This window comes from Chrysochloris asiatica, unplaced genomic scaffold, assembly GCF_000296735.1.
Source record: "Chrysochloris asiatica unplaced genomic scaffold, ChrAsi1.0 scaffold00001, whole genome shotgun sequence".
Lineage (NCBI taxonomy): Eukaryota > Metazoa > Chordata > Mammalia > Afrosoricida > Chrysochloridae > Chrysochloris > Chrysochloris asiatica.
Genome location: NW_006408519.1, coordinates 60,042,500 through 60,067,432, shown reverse-complemented (window position 1 = coordinate 60,067,432; position 24,933 = coordinate 60,042,500). Strand labels below are relative to the sequence as shown.

The following is a 24,933-nucleotide window of genomic DNA, read 5'->3' as shown; positions in this document are numbered from 1 at the left end:
AGTATAGGACCAGACAGTATTTAGTTCTATTGTGCATAAAGTCGCTGTAAGTTGGAACTGACACGGCGCCTAACAACAACAATCCTTTTAACGAAATGTTCCTAACCACTGTGCTTTAAAAGATATTTTTAAGCATTGTGCTCTGCTTACGATGATCACATATTTTATTGTGTAAACAGGGACATTTATGAGAGTGAAAGGAGAAATTGTTAGTAATGATATTACAACAGCAGATGTAAGCTGTCAGTATCCTGGGTTAAGCAAGACAGACAGATGATCAGCTTAATTCTGCTGCTTCTCAGGGTGGTGGTGGTGATGTGCTGTGGAGTCGGTTCTGATTCATAGTAGTCTTATATATAGATTCTGAGGCTGTAAATCTTTATGGGAGCAGAAAGCCTCACCTTTCTCCTTTGGAGTGACAGGTATCTTTGGACTCCTGACCTTGCAGTTAGTAGTGTAACTCATAACCCACTATGCCACCAGGAGTCCTTCTCAGCATTATTCTTAAGTGCCATCAAGTTGGTTACAACCCATAGCAACCCCGTGTAGAGTTTCCGAGGAGCAACTGGTAAGTTTGAAAGGCTGACCTTGAGGTTTAAACTGACTTTGCAATCCAGTGCATTAACACACAGCACCACACCAGAACTCCAATAGATGTTAAATAAATATCTGTTGCATGAAGGAATAAATGGATTGGTGGGAGGATGAATGGATGGCTAAAGTGTTCGTGTCCTTTCACCTATGTGAGTCAACTGCAGTATGGAAACTGTGATTTCAGAACACCAGCTTCAAGCTGACCTTATGAGGGAATACAGTCTCATGGAAGAGATGTTTAAAGAAGGGAGGAAAATCAAGAAAAAAGGATTCACTTTATAACAAGCGTCTTCTACCAAGGAATCTGTGGACTGTTAATGCTATTTCAAAGGATCTTGAGGAAGTTTTGTTCTATCTAGTAACCAGATGGTCAATGTTGCAATAGTGTCAACAGATGGAGTGAGCAGTTGGGGAAACTGCCAAAACATTTACGACCAAGTGAATTTGAACCCATGTGGAGATGCCTCCGGGGCGGCCTTCCAGCAATAAATCCAGAAGGCCCCATGACATAGCCTGGGTCACTGGTTTCTACCTGGAGTCACTGAACCTTCAGTAGCAGGTCTTGAAGATATTAATGGGGATGGAGGAAGGTTTATAGACTTCTTTATGTTTAATATAAACCATATTTACCAAAACTATATCTTTGTTGTTAGTTGCTGTTAAGTTGGTTCCGACTCATAGTGACTCTATGCACAACAGAACGAAATACTGACTGATCCTGTGCCTTCCTCACAATTGTTGTTACACTTGAGTCTATTGCTGCTGCCACTGTGTTTATTGTTTGATGATCATAATAAATTATTTTGATTACTAATCCTGGATATAGGAATTTATTAAAATGTCATATGCTTGGTAGCCAGAATCTATAAAAATGTGTAACTTACAAGAAAGGAAATGGATCTAGGGCAATTAAATCATAGGCTGTTGGGCTTTACATCTGTGTGGTTTTTGAAATCCTTTAGTTCCTTCCTAATGGAATTTGAGTGACTAATTGGTATTCAAGGCTTTCTACAATCTCACCTCAGTACTCTTCAAGTTACATTTTGTAGTCCAATCCACTGGTCTGCCCACTATCCCAACAATATACTTTCTGCATTCTCACCTCTGTGTATCCTAGGTTCCAGAACTATCCCTTTAGTCTAGAACACGTTCCTGTTGTATGTATCTAACATTATTTTTTCTACTCATCTTCTTTTAAAGCAAATATTTCTCTAAAAGAATGCATTGACTACCACCAAATGCTTTTTAGTGCTTTATTTTCTTTAGTGACTTCTCATTTTGTTTGAAATCCAATCCAAAGTCCTAAAAAATGTTACATTCAGTCCTCAATTCTTACCAGTCTCCCTTGCTCTCTTTGTTTCAGCCACACTGGTCTCATTTTGATTTCTCACATACACCTAGTACACTCCCACTTCAGACCCTTCACACTCTTCTCTTTATTATGAAACCCTGGTGACACAATAGATAAGCACTCAGCTGCTAACCAAAAAGTTTGAACCGACCAGCTGATCTGTGGGAGAAAAGACATGGTGATCTGGTCCCATAAAGATTACAGCCTAGGAAACCCTCCAGGCAGTTCTAGTCTGTTCCATAAGGTTATTAGTTGGAATCGACTTGATAGCACCTAGCTACATACAACATCCTCTTTACTTACAATGTTTTGCTCAAAGAGAAGAGCTGCATGGCTTAACTCCCTCATTACCTTCATACTTCTTTTCAAATGCCCTCTTATTCAGGAGGCCTATCCTTGTGGGTGAGCACTGAATCACAAGGTTGGCTTGAACTGCAAGGTTGGTGGTTCAAACCCAGCAGTTGCTCATTGGAAATCCTATACAGAGTCACTATGAGTTCAAACTGACTCAACAGCACTTAACAACAACATCCTGACCATCCAATATAAATAGCACCTTTCACCCTACATACTGTTGTTAGTCAACAGCGTCCATCAATCCATCCATCCATCCATCCATTATTTCTCCTTACTGGAATATTGGGCTAGTGGGGGCGGGGTCTCCCTAATATCTACACCTCAAAACCAAATTCACTGCCATCAAGTAAATTTTGACTCATAGCAATCCTGCATAGTGTTTCTGAGGCTGTAAATCTTTTACCACCAGGGTTCCTTAGTACCAAGAACAATGAGCATGAATTGCTTGCTAGGCAATACCTAGAATAATACCTGGCTATAATAGGTGCTAAATAAATATTTGTTGAATGAGCAATTTCTCCTAGACTAAGAATTTTCTGGACTGTAGAGTTCACTTAATGCAATTTCAGATGTCATTTGCAAATGTATGGACTGTGCTCAAATATACTAGGTTAAAATAGAAAGTTAAAAAAAATATATATATATTGCTATGGTCACAATTAAGGAGCTCTGGTAGCATAGTGGTTATGAATCAGGATGCGAACCTCAGGGTCAGCAGTTCAAAACTACCAGCTGTTCCGTGGGAGAAAGATGAGTTGGAACCGACTCCACGGCACACAACAACAACAACAAATGGTCACAATTGGCCCTGAAAGCTATGATTTATTTACTTAAAATGTTTGTAGATCATTAACTATTGCCAGGCACTAATAAACACAAAAGTGTCTCTGGGTGGAACAAGCAGTTTAGGATTGACAGCAGTTCATGGAAGAAAAGCCTGATAATCTATTTCCAGTAAATTTAGAGCCAAGGAAGCTTATGGAGCAGTTAGTTCTACTTTGTACTATTGTTGTTGTTGTAAAGTGCCGTCGCGTACTAATTAAGTCAGTATAATCCAATAGAATACAATCAACTAATGTTTTTGTTCAGTTGGTACTTTCCATTAATTAGTTAAATTTTCTTCTAATTAAAACTCAATCACCAGGATAAGACCTACGTAATGATTTCTGCATTAAAATTTAAACAAGTAGTACCAGAAATTTGTAGTAATGTTAATTTTAAAGAGCTTCAAAGAGCCTTATTTCTGGGCATAATAATGTTGGAGGACACTTGTGAATGTCTCTTAGAGATGAGACCAATTTCTAGTTTAATTCAGTTGTTTAAATGTATAATTGTTGATAAATTATTGTTGTCAGGGTACAGAAATACTGACAGAACTATAATTAGTTACTGCAGGAAAAACATTTTTTTATAAGAATGTTTCGTTAGCTTTGATCTTCTATCCTTTTAATAATACCCTTCAAGTTAAATGTATTACTGAGAAGCAGCAGAACATCCTGAACAATGATGATGGATTTTGGTCTCTGAGTTTGAATTTCAGTTCAATCACTGACTTTGTATTCTAATCAAGTAACTGTATCTTTTTGCACCACCTTATAACCCATATCTATAGAATACCAAGGCCCAGGTGAGAATTTAAGACTATGAAGGCAGCATACTGTCTCCTGGTTTAGCCAGTTGGCTTTGTTTGTTGGCAACAGTCTTGATGGACTATGCCTCTGAGAAGAAAGCTACAAATAACAAAACAAGCTGATAATTTTCTATTAAAGTAACTTCCTAGACATATCTGGGCTGCTGTCTCAGTTTTTGTCTCTTTAACTTTATATCTATAACAATTGGTAAAATACAATAAATGTACATACATAAAAATCATTAGACATTTGGAGAACCTCACTGTTTAATAAAAATGGAAATTGTGATCAGTGTGCTGTATATACTAGGGAGATTTTTCAACAACAATGGTTAAAAAAGAAAACTTTAATCTGAGTACTTCTGATCTTTCAGCTGTGTGATTTGAGGTTATATATGAACACACACAAATTTGTGTTTGTCTTGCACTCTCTGTTAGAGAATTCAGACTTCAGGATAAAGACTATTGTCATTCTTTTTGGTACTACCTAACATATAGGGTTTTATGTGTTGGTTGATATTAGATAATTCCCTCATTAAAAAAAATGATTATAGATGAAAAGTTTCCATTGAAATCATAAATAAAACTCTACCTGAAGACTATTCTTAGTGACCACAGAGTTTAAAAAGTTAGTGGTAGATATAACTTGTGACAAACTACCTAAAATAATTCTAGCTTTAGATAATCAAGAGTATCTTCTTCTTGTTAAGTGCTGTTGAATCAGTTCTGACTCACAGTGAGCCTGCATAGGGTTTCCAAGGAGTGTTTGGTGGGTTTGAACCACACACCTAGTGGTTAACAGTTTAGTGTTTATCCTACAGCACCATATCAGGACTCTAAGAGCATCTTAATGGAAGTGAACTCCTATAACCACTTGGCTGGTAGACACTGTAGCTATAGATATAATTTTCACCTCTTTGCAGAGCGTCCCTGTGGTGTCTGAGGGCCTCAGATTTTTTTAGTGTCCATTAGCTGTCTAACTGTGGACATTTCAGTATTTGACAAGATGAACTTTTAAAAATATAAACAAGAACATTGACATAAAATAATATAACCCCATCAGGGTTTAGAATTGAATAGAAGAAGAAACTCAAAGATCCCAAAGAGGGACCTTGTCTTGGAAGCACCAATTTCAAGGGCAGGCAGTGAGGCCTGGGAAGATAAGGAGGAAGTTCATGGCCCTTATACTGGGGGCAGGAAAGTTCTTAGAAGGGTGACCTGGCACTTTATAGTTCTAACAAAAACCATACCCGTGCAAACTTGGGCATGCCACATGACCCACGTTGGACTAGGGTTAGGGATGGTTTTATAATAAGGATACCCAAGATAAGGGCAAAAGGCATTATGATATTGAAGTTCTTTTAGCTTCTAAGATCACTTGTTAGAGCTAGATTAAAAGCAGAACTTACTACAAATGAGACAATTTTACCTCAACTAGCCTGGCTTGATGTCTACTGAAGACCTACTATGCGTGTTGGGACAGTGTAGGTTCCCAATGTTGTTGTTCCCTGAGATGTGTGTTCCTCAAGAAGTGTATGTGTGTGTGTAGAGAAGTCGGAGAATGTAAAAACATATGGAAAAAGTTACCTTTCTTCTTTCCTCTGCAGCCTCCAGTTTTTTCTGGATTTCCTCCAGGGACAGATCTTTCTTCTTTGGAGAAGCTAAAGTTCGAGGGGCTTCTGAGATAGGAGATGGAGGCTTTAAGATCAGCTCAAAAGCCTGGCCAGAGGCACGTTTATTGATTTGTTTCACTTCCATATCTGAAAAATGAATATTTGAGAATATTAAACACACAAAGCATGAAGCATATTTATTTTAATCATTTCAATTCTGGCATTTGAATGTATAACACTCCTCTTTAGTATAATTATGGATATATTTTAACAGAATAAATATTTACAGTGTTGGAAAATTCAGTAGTATTTATTGAGTAAGAGGCATACTTAGAAAAATAGTCTAAGTTGATGTGAAACTAAATTTATTTGTCTTTGGCATAAATATGAGTATCACATGGAAATCAAATAGCACAGATTTGTTTTTGGAAATTACCATAACTGGAGGGATTTTCATGCTGAACTATGAGAAATGTAACAGAGTTCTGCAGTTTTCAAATATGATCCTGTGGTTGGAAATCACAGGAGATATACGAGAACCAACCTAACTCTCTGAACAATTGCTTTTATTTGCCAAAGTCAAGGGAGACTTGCAAAGTAACCCACTGGTTCCCATTTTACTCTTCAGTGAATTGTTTTGATTTGTGTGAGGAAGTGTATACAGTGTACACTCTGGGGAGAATGGTGTGATGAGACACCCTGTCTTCAAGATGCTTGTAGTAGAATGGTAAAAAGACTAAGACTTCATCTTTAGGATTTTTGACCATATTTTGTAATGTCCATGTTCCTATGACATTGTTACTTAGAATATCCTTCACCAGCATAATCCAACAGTAGACAGGTGCTATGGAAAAGGCGGCATTGTGGTAAAGGAAAGAAGGAGCCATATCACTTATCTAATTTATACATCATATACATGTTTGTTGTTGTTGTTGTTGTTGTTGAGTGCCATCGAGTCGGGTCCGACCCATAGCGACCCTGTACAGGGTTTCCGAGGGTGTAAATCTTTACGGGAGTAGAAAGCTTCATCTTTCTCCCGCGGAGCGGCTGGTAGTTTCGAACCGCTGACCTTAAGGTTCGCAGTCCGATTCGTAACCACTACGCTACCAGAGCTAATCCAAGAACTGAAGAATGGTTAGCCATTCTAGTTTTTTCTCATCGGTGACTAAGGTGGCAAAAACAAGCAGCTATCAGACTCTCAGATTTTAACTCTGCATAGTATTACTTACAGTGGAAAATTACTACAATTTATAACGCAAAATAAAGTGATAATCACTTACCACCTGCTTGAACATTTATAGTTTCAGAAGTTGATCATTACAATTTAGTAATGATTTTCTTTTTAATTCACTGGACAAGCCTCATTTTTAGATGAGTGCTCTATAATTTGAGCCCTAAACATTATCCCTTAACTGCAGCCTAATTTTGCCTCTAAAATACCAACGCTTAGACCATTCTCTATTTTGCATCACCATCTTTCAGGTATTTGAAACTCATTATCATATTCTTTTCCATTTTCTTCCCAGGGCTGAACTCCTCAGTTCCACAGAATAACACTGTTCCTTGGTCTTTGCTGCACTGATAACTAACCTCAGTGTTCTAGAATTAATGTTCGTTTAACACTGTGGCAACTAGACAGGCAACCAGTGTTCTGGAATTAATGTTCCTTTTACATTGTGGCAACCATAACGAGAGTTCTGACGAGCGCAAAGTAGAGAAGAAAATCTTCTCTGGCTATATTAAGCTTTCATTAATACTTTTTAGCAACCTAATTAGTGCACACTGATGTGTTACGGTCAAGTGAAACCCCAGCTTTACATAACCTTAAATGACAGTACAGACTAATAGACAGTGGGCACATAACAAATCCATATATACAAGGATAATTTAACAAGTATTGCTGCAAAATCATAGAAACCTTTATTAAATAAAACCATCAAACATAAAACTATTATTTCATGACATATCCTCCATAGCGGTCTATACATTACTGAAGGCAGTGCTTCCATCTCTTTAACTCTTCCCCCAAAGAACTCTGAATACTACAATTTACACCAGATCAAAATAAGAGTTTTGGTATCCTTGAGGAACTCAGTTTGTGTTATTTTTCAATGGTCTCTGAGTACTGGGAACAAAAAGAAGTTTGAAGGGGCAAAATCAGGGCTATAGGATGGATGGGGTAAGGCTTCCCAACAAAATTCTCATAGGGCAAACTCTGCTACCCTTGAAAACTGAGCAGGTGCTTTGTCTTGATAGGAAAAAAAAAAAAAAATCTTCAGAGGAATTTTCCTGGCTTTTTTCCTCACCATGGAGTTTTCAATGTTCTTAAAACTTTATAATAAGCTCTTGTGATTACCCTGTGTCTTGTGTTCTTTGAGAAAATCAATGAAGATATCCCTTTGGGATTCCAAACAGGTCACCATAACATGCTGAGCAGATCTCTCAGCTTTGAATTTATTGGGCCAGCAGATACTCATGGAAGTCATTGTTTTGACTGGATCTTTATTTGAAGGCACCCTAATGAGACTATGACAAATGTATAAATGAGTGAACTTGCAGCCAACTATTGATCATTGACACATGTGTAAACACATTTTGTTAGGAATAAACTAGGCATGTATTAACTTGACCCCTATTAGCAATACTTTTTGACTGTCCTTTGTATCTGAGATACATTATATAAATGAAATTGTCATCTTAGCCCACTTCCTGTTCCCTGACAAAATATATGTATCCTTCAAATGAGAGTGCATAACTTTATGTACACCAAGTTTGCTTTAAGAAGGGACCCAGGAACTAGGTTTGGTTCCACATTTTCAGACTTACTTATTCTCTAAGAAACAAGAATGTTGGTTAATTATGTTGTCAGCTATCCTTGACGTTGTGTGTGTTCACTCACTGCAAATAACTTATATCTTTTTATTTGAATGTATTTTAAAGCAGTAGATAGAACAAAAGAGAATGAGAAACATAGATCAAATGGACCACTTTATGCATTCAGAAAGAAGAGCCAGCCACTATCACAAAGTATAAAAATCGATAATTTGGAAGTTGCTGTATTTAGCCTAGTGAATAAATAAAGGATAAACATTGTGCAACCACTACCAAAAAGTGTGTTGTAAATGCATCAGAAATCAACAGTGACATTTTATTTGCTAATGAATATCGATAAAATAAGTTTGATGATGGAGCCTCAAAAAAAAAAAAAAAAAAGATGTTTTACAAAAATGTAAAAAAAAACAGTGTTAAATTTGTCTGGAAGGCATCCAAGGTTATATCTGTATTTTGAATACAACTATAAAAATTATTATGTAAGCATGCGAGAATGATTACAAGAGAACATGGGCAAATAAAAATAGCTTATTCGAGAAACTGGTGGGGTTTTAAATGGCTTAGGTTATAGACTCTGGAATGAGAAATACCTGTGTGTGCATGCAAATAATAAGCCCCTTTTCCTAGCTTTGTGGCATTTGGAAAATGAACTTTTTTAAGCTTCCATTTCCTCATTTAAAAGACGGAGATAAAAAGAGCACCTTCCTCATAAGATAGTTTTGAAGATTAAAAGACAAAATCTACAGAATGTAACACACAAGTTGTAGCATTTAATGAGTGTTTATAAATGAGACTGTTAGTATAACTATTATTAATTCTTATTGTATTGTTTTTCGCATTTAATGAGTGTTTATAAATGGGACTGTTAGTATAACTATTATTAATTCTTGTTGTATTGTTTTATCTGTAGTTAACATTTCAGATCATCATCTAATATAGAGAAACAAGGCAAGGTTAAAGACTTTGGAAATTTCAAATTCTCTACCAGCTCTTTTCAGAGCCATACATGAGCAATGTGAAGGTCTATTCAATGTCTAAGACTCAGCTAAGGCATAACCTCTGGGTTTTCTTCCCTTCCTCTCTCTTCCCAATCTCTGTCATACTGGTATCAGGGGGCTTAAAACAGTTCCTAGAGAAATGCATTGAAAAAACAATGGATTTTTTTTTCATGAACTTTTGAAACCCCCTTCATATATTCAATATAAACCTCTTAGAACATAATCACATTGTGTTATAATTATTGATCATTTGTATTTTCTAAGCATCTTCTACTAGGTTCTGAGTTCTTTGATGGTGAAGATGATGTCTTATTCATCAATTGCCAACACATAGAGTCTCATAGGAAATGTAGCTGCATTATTACTTGCAACTGCATCTAACAAATTAATACGGATCTCTCTAGTATTTTTGAGGGCTGAATGAATTTATACAAAGTAGGTATTGAGCCTAAGTTTTTATTGAAGCCTTCTAATGTTTTAGTTTGAAACAGAATCCTTTTACATGGAGGGTGTTGCCTGATGAAATGGCTAATTCACACTTACGATACTTACGCCATGAGAGATAACTTTGTAAGGACCAAGCATTTGAATCTTGGTTAAAGATACAGTAAAAGTGAATTGCCATAGGGTCCTTTCACCTTAAAGTATTTCTTTGTTGTTGTTGTTGTTAAGTGCTGTTGAGTCGATTCTGACCCATAGCGACCCTGTACAGGGTTTCCAAGGCTGTATATCTTTATGGGAGCAGAAAGTCTCATCTTTCTCCCACAGAACAGCTGGTAGTTTCGAACTACTGACCTTAAGGTTTGCAGTCCAATTTGTAACCACTACGCTACCAGAGCTCATTAAAGTAGTTCTTTAGACACATGTAAAAGAACCAAACAGGTGGCAAACTGTGTCTCAGCTGTATCCACACATGTAACTACATCAAACATTTTAACTAAATTGACAATTATATGAGGATGATATTATTGATAATGATAACTACCTTTGTGAAGTACTTACAATGTTCCTGGCTCAGTGCTAAGCAACTGACATGAATTAATCATTTAAACATCACAACAAACATGTTAAGAAGATACTAGAGTTAATACTAGAGGCTCAGAGAATCTAAGTAAGTCGCCCTGTGGTCATGTGGATAGCGACAGAGCCAAAAAGCCAAACTAAGCATAATGAATCAGGAAGAATTAAAGGATTGGGCTTCAACAAAGTTAATTGCCATGCCAATATTTAGGCTTTTTTTAAAACTTTTATCTGGGGCCTCAACCTTAAGTCAATCTTATTAAAAGCAGTTATTAGCTTGCTGACATGCATACACAAGATCTGGGTACTTTATAATGGCTACAATAAAGCAAGAAACAATGCTGCTAGCTGTTGGTTTCTTTCTCAAATTTTTCTAATGATAATGCTTTTTCTTTCAAATTATGATCTATTCAAATGACTATTTGCCATATATATATATATATACACCATTTTACATTATTTGTAAAGAAAAGGCCAAGGCATAGTATTGATTTTATGATGCTGGATGTGGCTGCTAATAACAATCCAGTCCTGTCTTAAGAGAGACTAATGTGTTGTTATTAGGACTCAATCCTAACTGTCTGAGCAATATAGGCTAATCAGGACCTCCTAACAGCAAGTCAACAGTGAAATCTACAAACTATTGACTTAATGATATGAGGAGCTATGAGAGAGAAACAAGCATATCCAAGTTTTTCCAAATGATCCAACCTGTGAAGGCGCTTCTATGGTGGGCAACTTACCATCATAAGTGTAGATGTTGATGTTGCGAGGTTCCGGGTAAAAGCACGAGCAGATCAGTGACAGCATGGACAGCTCCTTCATTTTTTCCTTGTAGGCTGAAATAAAAGACTGGAGATGAATATCTTTCCTTTTTTGAATTTCCCCTGAAAGTTTTTAAATCTGAATAAGAATTACAGCTTCCAAAAGAATTAATTTTGCCAACTATACTGCTTCTTTGTTGTCTTTCACAAGAAAGTATTTGAAATCTGAGGTGCCTAGTCCTTATTTTGTTAGCAGCATAAAGATACCAAACCCATTGATACTGAGTCGATTCGGACTCATAGTGACCCTATAGGACAAAGTCCCATCGGGTTTCCAAGGCTGTGCATTTCACAAAAGCAGACTCACATCTTTCTCCAACAGGGTGGCTGGTGAGTTCCAACCACCAACCCTTTGGTTAGCAGTTGAACACTTAACCGTTATGCCACCAGGGCTACTTGAATAAAAATACAGAGGACATAAATTCCTTATTATGGTAGCTTAGATAAAATTTCTCTTCTACAGGTGAGAGAAAACGTGTTAGAGAAAGAAAGGAAGGTAGAAGAATCAAGATCCGGCAACAAAGAGGCAGAGAAAGGAGAAACATAAAGGAAGCAGAAACACAATTAGCAGGGAGATACACCATTGAGTAACACACAATCACGACAACCTGATATGTATCAGAAGAGAACTGTGCTCCATAGGGCTTTCTTTTATTTTTTCCTTTAAAAATTTTTTTTTTACTGTGAATTAGGTGAAGGTTTACAGTGTGGATCAGTTTTCCATTTAAAAAACGAACACACATTTTGCTTCATCTCATTGATTGCAGCCCCTATGATATTTCATCGCTTATCCCACTTCCTCTTGTGTTTTGTTTCCATTCCTCCTTCTTCATAACTCTTCTGAATGTATCCTTGGGTAAATGTTTCCCTTTTGATCTCAAATGGTTGATTATTCTAAGGCATTCATAACTCACTAATGTTTTCATTCCTCTTACAGACTTGCCTATTGTTTGGCTAAAATTTGAGCCGGGAAGTGGGTTCATTTAATGGGTTCATTAAGGGTAACTGAAGGCTATACTCTCCGAGTTCTTCAAGTCTCCATCTGACCAGTAAGCTTGGTCTTTTTTTTTTATAATAATGATTTTGGGGTCCACATTTTTCTCCCACTCTATCTGGAACCTTCTAATGTGATCCCTTTCTGAGCAGTTGATAGTGGTAGCTGGACACCATCTAGTTCTTCTGGTCTCAGGGTTTTGGAGACTGATGTTCATTAGCCCATTAGTTCATTGGACTAATTGTTTCTTTTTATCTTTATTTTCTTCACTCTTCTTTCCTCCAGACAGAGAAACACCAATAGTTGCTCCTTACATGTCCAATCACCAACTTTTAAGACCCCAGTTGCTACTTACTACAGTTGGATATAAAACACTGTGGACTTTGTTATGTCAGTGGACCTGAGTGTCCCCAGAGACGAGCTCCAAATAATTTTCAATGGCTGGGTTTTCAGATGTAGACTGCCAGGCTTTTCTTCTGAAGAGTCTCTGGGGGGATTCAAACCTCCAACCTTTCAGTTAGCAGCCAAGTACATTAATTGCACCACTCAGTACTCCAGCAGGAAGATAGACTCATTCTAGTAAGCGTGAATGCAGGTCTATAGTATACCTAAGAGTCAGTAGGTTTTCCTTTGCTGATTCAGTCTGAATTGCCATATGCCTATTTGGAACTCACCAGAATAAATAGTAAGCAGACAAATCCTCCAGAGTCCTTCTTTGCAGCATTTTATTTATTCCCAAGTGCATTTTGTTATCTCCCTCTCTCTGTCTGACAATAATCCCCAAACTAATTTAGAACCACAGAACATTCTATTTGGAAAGGTCTAAGAGATTATCCAGTCAACTGACCTCAATTTTACAAATGAGGAAACTGAGTCCCAGATAGGTCAAAGTCATATCTAGGCAGTGACAAAGCTGGGATCTCTGGATAAAATGCAATAAACCAGTTTTTTTGAATACTGTCAAAAAGACCGTTGTTTACTTACGTTTACTTTCAAGATAAAATTCAGTGTGTTAACAGGGCTGGACATGTTAGTATATGTTTGAAAAATATGCAAAATCAGATGTTGGCATTGGCATGTGTATCAACCAAATACTTCCATAAATCAGAAATATCCAAGGCCACTGACATTGGGTCTCATGATGACCCCACGTGCCATGAACTGCAGAGAAGTGTCTTCATAGGGTTTTCAATGGCTGTAATCCTGCAGCACTAGATTGCCAGGACTTTTTCTGCAGCACCACTTGGTGGATTTGAACTGCAATGTTGTTGTTAAGTGCCATTAAGTTGGTTCTGACTCATAGTGACTGTTTATAGGGCTTCCCAGGAGAGCCTCGCAGTTAGCAGTCCAGGGCTTATTCTACAGTGCCATACCAGGACTCCTCGTACCTGTTGTTGTTAAGTGCCGTTGAGTACCGCTAGGAGAAGATTTCTCCCTATTTAGTTTATTTTCTTTTTTCCTGGCCCCAGAATAGTTCTATCAACATCTATTCTGAGAGATTTTACTGAATGCCTTTGGAATTTTAGAAGGCTGAAACCATATATATCTTGTTTGTTTATTCAGTAAATTAAATTACATCACTTTTGGATGTGTGGCACTGTGGGTTCATGCGCTGGACTGCAAGGTCCGTTTGAACCACAAGGTCAGCGGTTTGAGTTCACCAGCTTCTCCTCGGAAACCCTATAGAGGATCGCTATGGGTCGGAACCAACTCAACAGTGCTTAACAACAACAACAACAACAACTATAAAGGTCCAACTTTACAAGACTGTTTAGTGTAAATCACAATTTCTGTAAGAGGATAAAAACATCTGGTGGTTTAATACATTAATTCCCGGAACTGACTGAAAACAATAACAGCTTGGTTTCATAGTCTGTTGATAGTCTCTCCCACGGTGTGGAAGACCTGGGTTTAATTCCTAGCACCTTATGCGCAGACACTGCCTGTTGTTTCTCAGTGGAGACACATGTTATGTTGCTATAATGCTCAACAGTTTTCAGCTGCGCTTCCAGGTTAAGCCAGACTAGGGGAAAAAAGAAAAAAAAAAGTCTGACGATCTACCTCTATAAATCAGCCAATAAAAACCCTATGACTCACAAGGGGCTGTTCTGTCATGCAGAGGGTTGTCATCCATTGGAGCGGACTCAAAGGCAGCTAAGACAATAATTTTTTTTTCTTTTTGATAAGATAATGCAGTAGGTTATTCAGAACACATTGCACAGTTAAGCATACATTGGAAGCATGTATTAAAGCTACCAATTTTATTAGAGAGCCAAAAACAACTAATAAACAACCAAATTTATATAAACCCACAGTCACAGTATCAATTGCAACTCATAATGACCCTAGAGGGCAGACTAGAACTGCCCCATAGGGTTTCCAAGATTGTCATTTTTATAGAAACAGACTGACACATACTTCTGCAAAGCAGCTGGTGGGTTTGAACTAGCAGCCTTTTGGTTAGCAGCCACATGCTTAATCACTAAGCCACCAGGGCTCCTTTTATTAGAGAAGGCAAATAAAAAACAAATACATAAAGGAATCCCACCTTATAAAGTAATGATAGATTTAAGCAGTAGATGAGCATGAATTGTCATTGATGGACTCCTTTTCAACATCTGTCCTCAGTTTCTTGGACAAAAAATTCATTATTTCCTGCAAGCTAATGCAGAGTTGCCATGAGTCGGAATTGACTTAAGAAAAATGGGTTCATTTTGTTTGTTTCTTTTGATAAAGAGCCCAAGCCCAAGTGCCCTGCCATCAAGTACATCCTGATTCATAACAATCCTATTGTTGTTGTTAAGTGCCGTCGAGTCGATTCCGACCCATAGCAACCCTGTCTAGGCTTTCCAAGGAGCAGCTGGTGAGCTTGAACCACCAACATTGCGGTTCAAATGGCTTTGCAATTTGGCGCATTAACCCACAGCACCACATAGAACAGAATAGTGGAACCACTTGTGTGTTTGAACCACTGACTTTGTGGTTAGCAGCCCAGTGCTTAAAACAGTACCTCCCGGGAGGTATGACGATCAACAGGGACCATCATATCTAGAAACCTGTGTGTAACATATGCATAACCATAAACGATAAAAATGGACAAAAAAACTTAGCTGTTGCCTCCTGGAGGTGACCTGGGAACCATACCCAGGTGGCTCTGTGGGTAATTTCTTTAATTAGACTCTTTCTTTGCTTTTTTTCTTCATTGAGGACTATGACAAGGATATGGCTCCTTCTAGTAACACCAATGTGCTGGTTCACACTGATGTGGTTTCTGAATCCTAGGGAGCTCTTTAAAACCAGTTGCAATCACAATCAAATCTCCCCAAATTTGAGTACCAATTCAGGGTCTAGCTCCTCAGTGCTTCCTTCCTCTCTCAAAGTTGCCACAGTCTCTTACTGTTCTTAGTGGGCTGTTCTACATAGCCTTAGACTTGACTATGTACTGTCTGTTTGAGATGGAAGCAGGGAATTGGGGAGGGCAATGCTCCTTGGAAGAAAGCTTGGGCAACAGCACCAAGTAGAGAGGAAGCTCTTGTTCATATGAGAGTATGCCTAGACAGAAACCAACAGGTCTAGTCAAGATGTAGTCTAGTCCTAACCCTTATCCTAACTTCTTACTCCTACTGCCTCCTATCCTTCCCCAAATCCCCAACAACTGTTGAGTTGGTATATGTTTTGTTGTGCATATTCTCAACAACAAAATACACAAATAGAATGACCAAAAGGATAAAAACAGATTCCAAATAATGTGTCAAGTGGGGACATGGATGATATGTATTAGAAGTTCAAAAGAACCCCAGTTCCCTGACGTGAGGTAGAGGGAGTCAGGATTGGCTTCAAAGTTAAGGTTGTCAGATTTAACAAATAAAAATATATGACTTGCAGTTAAGTTTGAATCTAATATTATATAGGATGTGTTTACACTCAAATTTATACATTACATAATTGAAATTCAAATTTAATTGGATGCCTTGTATTTTATCTGGGAGTCAGAGCACATGGACTTGGATTGTAAAGACTGAATAGTGTTGAGGAATTCAAGAGAGGAGAGATATATTTGTTTTTGTTGACATGGAAACAGAATTCTGGAAGACTTTTATGGATTATTGTTGATGTTGTTGTGTGTTGTCAAGTTGGTTCTGATTCATGGCGACCCTGTCTGTATAGGGTTTCCAAAGAGTAGAAGGTGAGTTTGAACCACCAACCTTGCAGTTCAAACTGACCTTCTGGTTCAGTGCTTATGCTATATGCCACACCATGCATAATCATTAAATTCCAGGGGACATCATTCATATCATGGTCTTTGTGGATGGTGTTCTTGTGCAACAAGAGATACCAGTTTCATAGACTACAATGAGAATGGAGTTACCAGATGTCATTTACCTAGAGTAAACCTTTCCAGAAATCAATTTTTCTACATGATTTTGTGTAAGAGGTTTTGAATGTCTGCTTCCACAAAATGTTTATGACTGAAAAGATTATATTTACATTAAAGTGATGATAGATACTGTGGCATTGTGAGTTAACATGCTGGACTGCAAAGTTGATTTGAACGACAAGGATGGCGGTTAAAGCTCACCAGCAGCTCCTAGGAACCCTATACGGGGTGCTGTGGGTTGGAACTGACTCGACAGCACTTAACAACAACAACAAGAATTTCAAAGTATCATAAATCTTAAACATGTAAACTTAAAAGTTTTAGGCTTGACAGTTCAGTTTTGATTTCACCCTTAAAACTATTTCTGCGAGAGACTACGAATCAGAAGGTAGTTGCAATGGATCGGATAGCTGTGAGTCTTATTTTGCTTGCAATTATTCCTGTTAATAACATTTCCTTTCATTCTCAAAACTCTTTTAAACATTATGATCATACTAGAAATAGGAACACTTTGAAAGGGGAACTACCTGATAAATGTAATATCTTAGAAAGAGTTATTTGGCCATTTTATACAGGAAAGACATGTCACTAGGTATCACAGTAAAGATACAACTGTATATTTAAAGTTCAGGTGGTGATGTGGTACAACTTAGGAAAATGGTTGTTTTGTTGTTGCTGTTAGGTACTGTGGAGTTGGTTTCAACCCACAGTGACCCTATGTACAACAGAATGAAATACTGCCAGGTCCTGTGTCATCCTCACAATTGCTGCTAAGCTTGAGTCCGTTGTTGCTGCCACTGTGCCAATTCATCTTGTTGGGGATCTCCCGCTGTTTCGCTGTCCTTCCTCTCTACCAAGCATGATGTCCTTCTTCAGGGATTGGTCTCTCCTGATAATATGTCCTAAGTATGAGAGACCACATCTGGCCATCTTAGCTTCTAAAGAGAATTCTGGTTGTACTTCTTCCAACACAGAATTTATCTGTTCTTCTGGCAGGCAGTCCATGATACCTTTAATATTTTTCTCCAACACCAAAACTCAAAATGGTATTGCAAAGGAAAAAGAAATGGAAGTTGCAAGAGGAACAGAGAGGAAGTAATGACTGAAAGTTGGGGCAAAGTCAAAAGAAAATATGAGTAGAGAGCACTTAAGGTTTTGAGTGTGTGAACAGAGTCTACAGGAGCGCAGAGGGAAGAGAGAGAGATATCTTGGTAGATGGGTGGTCAAGGGAAGCTTTCCAGAAGATTTGTCACTGAACCTGAGTCTTGTAGGATGGGTTGAATCCTATACAGGGTCACTATGAGTCAGAACCAACTCGATGGCACTTAACAACAAGGGTGTGGGTTGAGGCACGGAAATATAAATATTTTATTATAAGCATTTTAAAAAAGCTCATGAAAATGTGAAAGTCTGTAAAAAACATGCTAATAAGATTTCTCTATTGATACTTCATAATTTGAATTATAACCATTTTTCTCCTTGGTTTTTGAGAAACATCACTATACCCTAGCATCAAGCAGAGTTGTATGCAAGTTTATAGAGGATGTGGGTGGCAAAAGGCAATTTCACATAATCCTTTTCATTGTTGGTTGCATTTGCAATGAACTGTTAATGTTTGCAAATACACATCGCTAGTGAATTCATCTGAAATTCAACAAAATATAATGATTCTATAGTGATATCCACTTAACCTAAGGATGTGTAAACATTGTGATGCTTACGCTTATGTTTCAGTGTAGGTAGGCTGTGATTTTCAGGGGATTGACAGACACTATATAATTGTCTTCCATTTTGTGGTCTGATGTGAGCAATCAGTTGAAAGGGTGGTTTCTTTGAGAGATGGATTGTATCTGATATATATGGAAGTTCAGGATAAGCTCTTCCTCTTGAATCTGAATGTGATTCATCATCGTTAGACCTCTGGTTCTTGGGACATGAACCAGCAACCTGCTTTCAGACCTGCCAGTTTTGGGTTCTCAGCTTCTGCAATCATGTGAGTCAGAAGCTTCCAAACTGGCACCTGACCCAGAGATTTAAGGCCTTGCCATCCTGCATTTCCTTGAAATAAAATCTCTCTCTATAAATCTCATTTGTTTATGTATCTATACACGTCACTGTTTTTGCTCCTCTAGAGAAACCAACCTAAGATAAGAAATAATTGTTTTCTTCCATTTTTCCAAATGGTTACAGTGAACTATGAATAATAGTTGTTCTTTTGTTAAGTACTGTTGAGTCAGTTCTGACCCATAGCGACCCTGTATAGGGTTTCCAAGGAGCAGCTGATTAGCTTGAACCACCGACCTCGTGGTTCAAAGTGACTTTGCAGTCCAGTGCATTAACCCACAGTGCCACACCATAAGTCCATGAATAATGGTAACTATTACTATTTCTCCTTTTATTGAAGAAAACACAATGTACCAGGCACAATGCTAACTAACCTATTTGCATACATTGGTTTAAGCATTGCAACAGCGCTGGGAGAAATCTAATACAAAATTAGTTTCACTTGACAGATGTAGAAAAAACCCAGGGTGAGTAACTTGCCACAGGTTCCCTGGATCACAAAGTGTGGAGTTTAATTTGAATGTATAGCTGTCTGCCTTATAATGTTGCTCATGTCCTCAACAATTTGGTCAGGCATTTTCTACACACCTTCACTGTTTACATATTGTTTCTAGAAAGAAAAATGTTATGTTATTACTGATTTTTAAAATAAAGAATCTGAGACTTTTTTTCTCTCCCAATTTTTCTTTGGTGTTTTTTCTTTAATTACCATAAGTGAGTCATTGACTACCTAGCTAAAGAAGTTTACAGAAGTGTATTTTTGATACATGGATTATATTTGGGCAATAAATATTAGTACAGAGATAGCTAGAAACCTCAGAATTAAATATCTGACTAAAAATATTTGTATACATTCATAACACAACTAAGCAGGCAAATAGAGAAAAAGTATGACAATTACATATTTTAGAAATAAAAAACACTTTTATAAGCTATTTGAATATTTCAAGAATGACATTTTGGCTGCCAGTTATTTTTCAATTTCCATTGGGATGTGTGTGTGTGTAAACACCTGGAGAGAGTTTTTTTCTTTTCCTCTGAAGAATATAAATTAATTGAGAAAAACACAACTTGTACTATAGTTTTACTAATCAGATTAGACTTTGGAATGATTAAAACAGTAGGAGATTTTATTTACTTGGTAAAATATAGACACTTGTATATTTTTCCCATTCAAATATTTTTCAAATGCATCTTAATTTTATACATATTGTGTTTTACTAGAAAATAATGTATATACATTATTCATGACAATATACTCCATTATTTTTGAAAGTTACAAATAAATTAAAAATACATGTTTTAAGATTTCAGTTTTCTACTTTACTTGGCTCATGTGGGAACGATCATCAGTGTGTGCTCTCATACTTACCGTTTTGTTGTTATTTCATTTGGAGTCAGTAGTTTTTAAAAAATTTATTTTATTTATTCTGAACAAAGTTTTACTTGACTTTTGTGGCTGACGTTGAGTCTTAAAATGTGGTGGCATATATTAAATTTCCTGTTAACATGTGAAAGGCAATACAAATGCTCTGGAAATGTTGTTAATCTACCACTTTGGGAGAATATATCTCATTGTCCTCGAGTGTTCAGACACGTTTTTGATGATGGCAAGAACAGTCATTCCGAGGACTGGAGAGCTCGCCACGGCTTAGCCCCAGAGTGCTCAGTGTTTGCAATGCCAGTCCATTTCCTTTTATTCTTTAATTTTCTCTGCAATCATATCAGTCTGTTGTTGTTAAGTGCAATTGAGTCAGTTTCGACTCATAGTGACCCTGTATAGGGTTTCCTAGGAATGGCTGGTGAGTTTAAACCACTGACCTTGCAAACCACACTGACCTCACGGTAGAGTGCTTATCCCATACCAGCAGTGAGGTTTTGGTGCCTAAATTTGGGTTCAGCCTAAATTCCTTCTTTCAGGAGACCTTTGGGGAGAAAGTAAAGGATAAAAATCAGATGATATATGGAATGCAGGAGAGCGAGGTCTCTTGCTCTTGGTTTTACTTGCTCTTGCTCTTGGTTTGACTTCTGAGAGATTTCATTGATGGAAGCCCTTTATTGAAGCTTATCGATTTATAAAGTGACAAGAACCACCTTTTTTCTTAGGAGGAAGAAATCTGTCATTTCCAGGAGTGGTGTTTTTTTGAAAATCATTAAACGACTTAACCATCCAGCTGATTTCAACTCATGGCAACTCAATGTGTTTCAAAGGAGAACTATCCTCTCCATTGGGTTTTCAATGGAAGCGGTTTTTTGAAGTCCTTTCTTCTGAAGTACATCTGGGGGCATTCCAACCACCAATTCTTTGATTGGTACTTTGTACCAATCAGGTACTCCTGAAGTATCTTTCCAAAAATCAAACCTGTTCTGTTAATTTGATTCTGACTCATAGTGACTATTTATGACAGGGTAGAACTGCCCCGTAGGGTTTCCAAATCTTTATGGGTACAGACTGCCACACCTTTCTCCTGCAGAGTGGCCAGTGGGCGTGCCCTTTCAGTTTGCAGTTGAGTTCTTAACCATTACACATCTAGGGATCCTTCAAGGTGTCTTTTTTGTTGCTGTTGTTCAATGCTGTTGAGTTGATTCTGACTCATAGCAACACTACATAGGGTTTCCGAGGAGCAGATGGTGGGCTTGAACCATTGAACTTGTGGTTCCAAGTCCAGTGCTGATCCTATAGTGCCACATCAGGAGACCCTGGCAAACTGGGGTCTATAGTTGTGGGTCCTACTTCTCTGGCAGTCTTCATTTTGGTGCCAGCATTTAAAAGGACACCAGATATTGAAAGAAATCTAGTGCTTTTCTGATTGGTTCTTAAAAGACCTGAGATTTAAGACCACAATTAAACATTGAACCCATACTTTACCACTGTTAATTCTCTTCTCCCTTGTTTCCTTTCCTTCCATTACCTAAATCTTAACATAGATGGGGATCTTTTTTGGTGCCATCTTTTCCATTTTATAATTAAGCTCCTGATGCTCATCCTAACTGGATTCATGGCCATATATATTGTGGGTGTGTTGAAGAGCTTGCTTTGGGTCTCTAGAGCCCTGCTGTTGTTGTTAAGTGCCATTAAGTTGGTTCTGATTCATGGCAACCCTGCTGGTGTGTTTGAACTGCCAACCTTGAAGTTCAAACCGATCTTGAGATCCAGTACTTGTCCTACAGTGCCACACCAGGACTCCTCTAGAGTCCTAAGTCAGCTTATTATTTTTTAAGTCAACTCATCCCATCCAGAAGTACTTTTGGAAATTCTGTCATTAAAATTTTCTTCCTGAAGGATGAAATACACTAAAAGAGTTGCATTTAAAACACTCCTCGCATACTATATTGGCTCAAATATGGAGCTTAAACATTTTTTGATTGATGAATGTGTAATTGAAGTCTTAACATGTAAGTATGTCTGCCTTGAGCATTGTGTACTTTTAAGAACTATCTATATGAGATCAAATGGACAAAAACAACTTTAAAGACTAATTAGGATCCCAAAGCAAAATAATAAACATACATATTAGGGGTTAGTGAGTTTATGTTAATGGGGGAAGAAAGACTCAGAAAAGACAGGTGAGAATGAGGGTCCAACTTGAAGAATGTTATCAGTGTCACTGAGTCATACGTGTAGAAATTGTTAAATGAGTACACTCTGTTGTACATATTCTCAGCAACAAAAATAACAATTTATTAAATAGACAAAAATAAGTAACTCACATTTTTAAAGATCTGTTTTAACATTCTAGATCACTGATATGAGGTAATGTTCTACATATTTCTTCTCAGATGATGTAATGCTAATAGGTTTTGCATAAAAATGGATTCAGCCTGCATTCATTCTTCCCACCTTCCCCTTAAAAATTATAAATTCCTAAGCTATAATAATTAGGGGCTGTTTGAAAGATTTATATTTTGACTAGCCAAAGCATCATATTTTTTTCTGTTAAAATAGTCACCAAATCAAATAAAGGAACATTTAAGAAGGTCAAAGCACTACAGAAACATATGAGGCTCTTAAACTTCAATTCTTAGCACAGCAGTTGTGACAAGAAAAGAACATTGGATGGTATGAAACTGTCCTTATGATAAAAATTATAATAAGAGCAGTAAATTATACCAACCTGGACTTTACCTTACTCTTGATTTCAGTTATAGCTCCTGCTGAGTTTAATGAAAATTTCACTATATCACGCAGGGTCTTGTCCTTTTTTTCTTTTGTTCTTATGAAAAACATTCTTTATAGTCCTTCATGGAAACTAGGAGTCCTAGTGGTGCTGTAAGTTAGGCTCTGGACTACTAAGATCTGTCGTTCAAACCCATCAGCCACTCCTTTGGGAGAAAAATGAGGCTGGTTGCTTTGGTGAAGACTTACAATCTCAGAAATCCTATATAGTTTTTTTATGAGTCAGTGAGTTTGGATGTTTTGGTTTAATAGAGACTAAATCACATTGATTTGCACCTCAACGTAAAGAAAACAAAAATCCACACCACTGGACCAATAAACAACATCCATATAAATGGAGAAAAAAATTGAAGTTGTCAAAGAGTTTATTTTGCTCAGACCACCATTAACACTCAGAGAAGCAGCAGTCAAGAAACCAAATGATGTATTATATTAGGTAAATCTGTTGCACAAGACCTTTTTAATGTGCTGAAGAGTGTCATTTTGAGGACTAAGGTGTGACTGATCCAAGCCATTCTATTTTCAATAACCTCATATGCATGTGAAGGTTGGAGAGTGAATAATGAAGACCATAGAAAATTGAATCGAGTTATGGTGTTGAAGGAGAATATTAAAAGTACCATTGCATGCCAAAAGAACAAACCAATCTGAAAGAAGTATAGCCAGAATGCTCCTTGGAAGCCATGATGGCCAGACTTTGTTTATCATACTTCGGACATATTATCAGGAGGGACCAATCCCCAGAGAAGGGTATCATGGTTGGTAAAGCGGAGGGTTGGAGCATAAAAGAAAGACCCCTAAAGTGATGGATTGGCACTGTGGCAGCAGCAGCAATGGGCTCAAACATAATGACTGTTGGTGCAGGTGCAGTATTTTGTTCTGCTGTGCATAGGGTTTCCCTGTGAGTCTGTGCTGATTCGATGGCACCTAACAACAATGGCAACAACAACAAACCACACTGTGGATTACAGGAGTCATTGTTGTTGTTAAGTGCCATGGAGTCAGTTCCAACGTATAGACAGAGACCCTGTAGATGGTTTCTGAAGAGAGGCTAGTGGGTTTGAACCACTGACCTTGAAGTCTGTAGTCCAGTACATATCCTACAGTGGTATACCAGGACCCCATAAGAGTAATAAAAGCACTTTATTCTGTTTGCATTTCAACATCTCAAGATTTTATTGCCAAGTTTAAATATTCTCAGTACTGATCTTTTTAAAGACCCGAAATATTACCAGGAGTGCACTGTGACTCTGTAGGTTAAATGCTGGACTGCAAACCACAAGGATGGCAGCTCGAGCCCACAAGCTGCTCTATGGTAGAAAGATGAGACTTTCTGCTCCCACAATTTGTAGCCTTGGAAACTCTAAACTAAAAGCAGGGTTGCTATTAGTTGGTGCCAACGTGGCAACACTTAACAACAACAAACACTACCAGGTAGTAGTAATGAGGTGTCCTGTGGCACTATAGGATAAACACTGGACTACTAACCACAAAGACTGTGGTTCAAACATATGAACTTCTTCTCAGAAACCTCACCTAGATTCCTATGAATTCAAACCTATTTGACAGCACTTAACAACATCAAGAGCAGTAATACACCTGAGATGATAGCTAGATTGATTAGGACTTAACTAAGGACTCAGTTGCCAGTTGGCTTCGCATAGACCCTGATGCATGATGACCCCATGTGCTGCAGATAGACCTGTGCTCCACAGAGGTTTTATGGCTGTGACTTTTTGAAAGCAGATGGTCAGGCCTTTGAGTGGGCTTGAACTGCCACACATTCAGTTAATAGTTGAGTGTTTAACTTTTTGCACCATCTACCCACCCAAAGCCATTGCCATCGAGTTCACCCTGACTCATAGCGACTCAGGATAGGGTTTCTGAGGCTGTCAGTGTTTACAGGGGCAGAAAGCCTCCTCTTATTCTTGCTGAGCGGGTGCTGGCTTTGAGCTGCTATCTTCACAGTCAGCAGTCCTGTACTTAGCCTATAGAGTTACCAGGACTCCTTGTTTGCACCACCCAGAAACTCCGAAATTAAACAAGCCCAGGTAGAAAGACAGATTGTTCATCTAACTGTGAAATGTTTTCATATAATAAT

The 24,933-nt window shown here is 37.8% G+C and overlaps 1 protein-coding gene across 1 annotated transcript in view; it reads right to left on the bottom strand.

Annotated features, from left to right (window-relative positions):
- STMN2 (stathmin-like 2) overlaps positions 1 to 24,933 on the bottom strand; it is a 60,591-nt gene that overhangs the window by 14,576 nt on the left and 21,082 nt on the right. Inside the window, exons 2-3 of the mRNA XM_006830799.1 lie at positions 11,139 to 11,234; positions 5,520 to 5,692 (exon numbers count right to left, since the gene is read on the bottom strand). Coding sequence (XP_006830862.1) covers positions 5,520 to 5,692; positions 11,139 to 11,234 — 269 coding nt within the window. The remainder of the gene's footprint in view (positions 1 to 5,519; positions 5,693 to 11,138; positions 11,235 to 24,933) is intronic.